The sequence below is a fragment of the Aptenodytes forsteri genome, unplaced genomic scaffold, assembly GCF_000699145.1.
Source record: "Aptenodytes forsteri isolate BGI_AS27 unplaced genomic scaffold, ASM69914v1 Scaffold404, whole genome shotgun sequence".
NCBI classification, from domain to species: Eukaryota; Metazoa; Chordata; class Aves; order Sphenisciformes; family Spheniscidae; genus Aptenodytes; species Aptenodytes forsteri.
Window position 1 is genome coordinate 1120908 of NW_008795629.1, and position 4767 is coordinate 1125674.

Here is a 4767-nt window from a genome sequence, read left to right on the forward strand (position 1 = left end):
AAAAAAAAAAAAAAAAAAAAAAAAAAAAAAGGTCTTACTTACAGCTAAAAGTTTGTCACCAATCTGAAGTTTGCCATCTTTATGTGCTGCCCCACCTTCAATGATTTTGGTTACATAGATGCTGTTGTCTCCAGGTATATGCTGATTTCCTAGACCACCAGCAATACTGAAACCAAGACCTGCTTAAAGGTAAAGTCATTACTCAAGAAACCTTTCAGCATTCATGACATTCAAATTATTATATAAATAATAATGCTATCTGTATCACATAGACACATACATATAAAAATATTAGGCTCCGGTTGAAGCAATATTGGACGCCTTTCCAAGTGAACTCCACAATTTTCCAGAAAGTTCTGGAAAAGATGTAACATTTACAGAAGTTCTGAAAAATCAAAAGCTAAATAATTTTTTTTCACGCCTTGTGAAAGTTGCACACAGCACAGTTATAGCATCACCACTGATATTTAAAGAACCATTGTCCAACATTTCCCCATATAGAAACAAAATAATACTTTTGCTAAATGTTTCTTAATCTCTCAAAGATCTTTCTAGGTAATTCAATGAACTACTTTACTCCCATTTGTAATATACTTAAAAATTACTAAATACTATCAGAAACACACTTTTATCATTTGAAAGAAAAATACACATTCTACAAGAACAGTTTCAAGACACAGGGATGAAAATTCAGAAGCATTTGAGATGCCATTATCTTATTTTTCATTATTCTGCTTTTCCTAGAACTTCACGTGCAAGATACTATTTTATTTAAAAAAAAAAAAAAAAAAAAAAGGGGCAGAAACTATTGTCACCTCTATCCTTCTTGTGAAACAGAAGTTTTATACTTCCTACATACCTTTAGGGCCTTTTACAAGTTTGATTTCCACTATTTTTTCTGTGACTGGTTTTCTTCTTTTGACATACAACCGTACAATTGATCCCGCTTCTTTCAGTGCTTCGACTGCTTTGCTGTGTGTCACATCACGAACATCCACCTCATTTACTCGTAGAATACAATCGTTAACCCTAGAGACAGCAACATTCATGTTGAGCAGTTACGTTACAGCAGAGCAGACACATTAGGAGCCTAGTATTTTATCTACAATTCACTAACATACATGTTAACACGTTAAGATACATAGATTTTGCTTCAAAATTATATTGATTCAAGACAATGCTCTAAAATTAATTATTAGTACTTAAAAATAAAACAAGGATCACTAGAAAACATTTAAAGAGAATATTTTGTTCACAGCTGAAGAGGACACCATCTTATATGTGTTTCATTTTAAAAGTATTTTGAACAGAGCTTTGTACAAACTACCTTTTGTTTAGGGCTATAAGAAAGAATTAAAAAATTCAGAAACTAGGAGGCAGACAATGAGAACACGCAAGTTTTAAGCCATGATGTGAACAAGTCAACCTCCATTCCTGCTTTTCACAAGCTGTTTAAGTGCTGGCCTTCCATGCCATTTAACATGTTGCTGTAGTAACACTGAGCTCTCATTACACTAAGTACAATGTCCAACCCACCTGTCACCATGTTCTGCCAGAAGGTACCTCTGACAATGGCCAACAAGCTAAAATGAAGCCTTGAAATAAGCTCATTAGGACTAAAAACCATAAGGCATCAGGCATTTGCAGCAAAAATGATAGGGCAAGCTCTTAACAACACAAGAGAAAAAAAGCTGGTCCCACAATCAGATGTGTTTTTTTCCCCGCAAAGTGATACAGGACTATACCGTTACAGATTAGAAAAAGAATTCATTAATGCAATTTGTTATTAACTTCTAACAGTAGTCTTCAAAGGAAGTTGCAAACATCACTTGCTACCATCTAATAATATGCCAACATTTCCTCACTAGGAGTTAAGTAGTAGTATCAGTCCACAATTAAATAAGAAAATGAGGTGTACTGGAGAAGGAGTACTTTATTAATTTAAACAAAAAATATGGCTTTTGAAGGTGTGTAGTATCTTGAAAAATTAAGACACAGAATTATACCAAGCATAAAAAGAAGGTTTTTATTAAGTTCAACTATCTTACAATCAGAAAATCTGCACGTGGATAACCAAGAGTTACCTATCCTACCTGTCTAAGCTTTTCCTTTGTATATTGAATTAAGGATTATAGAACATATGGCATAATCAATTTACACCACCGAATAGAAAAGATAAAGTCCACTTGATTTCACTTAACTGCAGATTTTATTGGTTGGGAAAAAAAATTGGTCCACTCAAACTTTTTTCATTATTTACAAAATACTTCTGTAAGAAAAACTTGTTTAAAATGTAATGTAGCATGATAAAACTACTAAAAGTAACAGAAAGTGTTCTATCCACTGTTTGAAAATATAAGAAACATTTAGCAACCCAACACAAAGTCATCATACCGTAATCTTCCATCCTGTGCAGCTGCACCCCCGGCTATAATTTTTGTAATGAAAATACTTGAATCATCCCCAATGTGTGGGTTGTCTGTACCACCTGCAATGCTAAAGCCAAGTCCTGAATTTCCCTAAAAGTAAAGGGGAAAAAAATTTTTACACATTTCTTTTTTGGGGAAAAGCTACTCTAGCAATCTATTTGATTCAATATAAAACCAAATCTATATAATTTTCACTGATTAAAAAAATATTAAGACACTTTAAGCAGTATACTACATATAACCATATGTAAGATGTAATTATACTTATTTTCATAGAAGGAGAACGTAAGTCATTGTGTAACTGTACGAGATACAGTTCCAACCCCACAGCTTTCTTATTGAAGTAGACTTGATAAACTAGATAAAAACTTCCCTCTCTACTGAGCTAGATCTTTCAGATTATTCATACAAATATTTGCACCTCATTAAATTATTAGTGACAAATTATTTTTCCCAGAGAAGCCCCCAGGTAATTTGTGTCACATATGTAATATATCCTCACAGATGCAGAGACTCAGACTGACATTTTCTCTTCAAAGGTTGCCTGCCTTTACTATCAACTGCAAGACCTTTTCACCCTCTCAGTAACCACCAGAACTGCACAGGTATCAAATACAACCATTTCTTTCTTTCTTTTTGTTAACAGTGCAGCTCAAGAAAAGGGAACTGAGATAGATCTCTACATCGTACACCTAACAAAGCAATGCATATGACAAGGTGTCACTTGTAACCTCAGCTGGAAGCCTGAATCTCAAAATAAAACTTAATGGTATAAATAAAAGCCTATCATGAATGGCAATATAGGAAATTAAATCAGTTTGTGTTATTACTCTCTATAAGCCTAGATAATAACATTAAATGCAGTATCTCTCAGGGAGATCCTTCCCCCATTTTACTATTAATGGTCAAGGATATTAATAAAAAATTCTATTCCTGCCCCAGCAACTAGGTATATTTTTTTTCTTTAGGTTAAATAATCTACCGAAAGAAAAAAAAAAAAACCACCACCAAACAAAACAGTAAGGATTGTTTTCGATTGCCATTTAGCAGTATCAAGAGGTTAATTATTCCATATCGAAATATCATAAATCCCATTTAAAACAGAGTACAGAAAGACATTTAGCATGTTACCCTTTCAAGAGTAATTTCTTCATACTCATAGTCTGCATCCGTGCCGTTGACCTATAAAGAAAGAAAAGTGAGACTTACAGAGAGTTTTACACTTTACACAACCCAGTTTGCTCAGCCGGTGGTTCACTCCCATCAAATCTCAACTGATTCACACTGACCACTGAGCTCAGAGGGGACGTGTGATTTTCACGCTGCTCTGTACATGAATCAGGCACTCTTTTTGTATGAGTTTAAAAGCTAAGAGAGCAGACTGTTCTACACAGAGACTGTAGTAGAGCAGAGGCCCTCTGCTTCTGACTGCCAGGAAAAAAAAAAAAGCTCGAGATCCTCAGTTGTTCCTCAGGCCATATAGCAAGTTGAAACTGTCCTTAGTAGTTTCTTCAGAGGAAAAGATACTGTAGTTTTAACACATGGTATTTCTCCATTAAAAAGGGAAGAGGTCTTGACCCTCTGAATACATGAAACTGTATCTATTACTACACCAACACCAAGGAAACCACTGTGATCAAGATGTTTTTATGTTAGCTTAGTCCTTGAGCTATTATCTACAAGAATGACAACATGTCCTAACTGAACCAGTCACCTAGTATTACAGTACCTGGGAAATGGTTCATGATGACTGACCAGTATATGGCCTTTTTTTCTTTTTTTAAATAAATAACAAGGACAATTAATCGTTTCTCCATTCATTACCATTAGGCAAAACAAAGCCAATCCTAATATATTTAATCAGTCCCTTGTTTATTTCCATGTACAAAACTCTAATTCAATTTTAAAATATCATCTAGATAAACAGGGGCAGACAAGAACCTCCATCATTTTTATCTTTTGCTTTAGCTCAGTTCTATAGTACCTTTTTTTTTTTTTCCAAATTTACCTTTGAATTGATTTTATCTAACAAACCGAACATTAGCAGAGACAGAAGCAAGGATATGTCAAATGATAAAAATCACTGTCCTATTCTACCTTTTGCAAGTTTTGAAGTGATCTCAGATCCACTAAGCCAAGCTTTATTTGCAGGGACTTCCCCTGGATGAAGGAAATTCTATACAAATGCTGCAATTATGCCACAACAGAAATCCAGCGATCTTCTTGATCAGAGCAGAGTGTTGATCCGCTCGAGGGTAGGAAGGCTCTGCAGAGGGACCTGGACAGGCTGGATCAATGGGCCGAGGCCAACTGTATGAGGTTCAACAAGGCCAAGTGC

General features: G+C 34.8%; 1 protein-coding gene across 1 annotated transcript in view; it reads right to left on the bottom strand.

Moving 5' to 3' along the window:
* DLG1 (discs large MAGUK scaffold protein 1) overlaps positions 1-4767 on the bottom strand; it is a 177892-nt gene that overhangs the window by 64008 nt on the left and 109117 nt on the right. Inside the window, exons 7-10 of the mRNA XM_009282414.1 lie at positions 3561-3611; positions 2395-2519; positions 860-1029; positions 43-179 (exon numbers count right to left, since the gene is read on the bottom strand). Of these exons, the coding sequence (XP_009280689.1) occupies positions 43-179; positions 860-1029; positions 2395-2519; positions 3561-3611 (483 nt within the window). The remainder of the gene's footprint in view (positions 1-42; positions 180-859; positions 1030-2394; positions 2520-3560; positions 3612-4767) is intronic.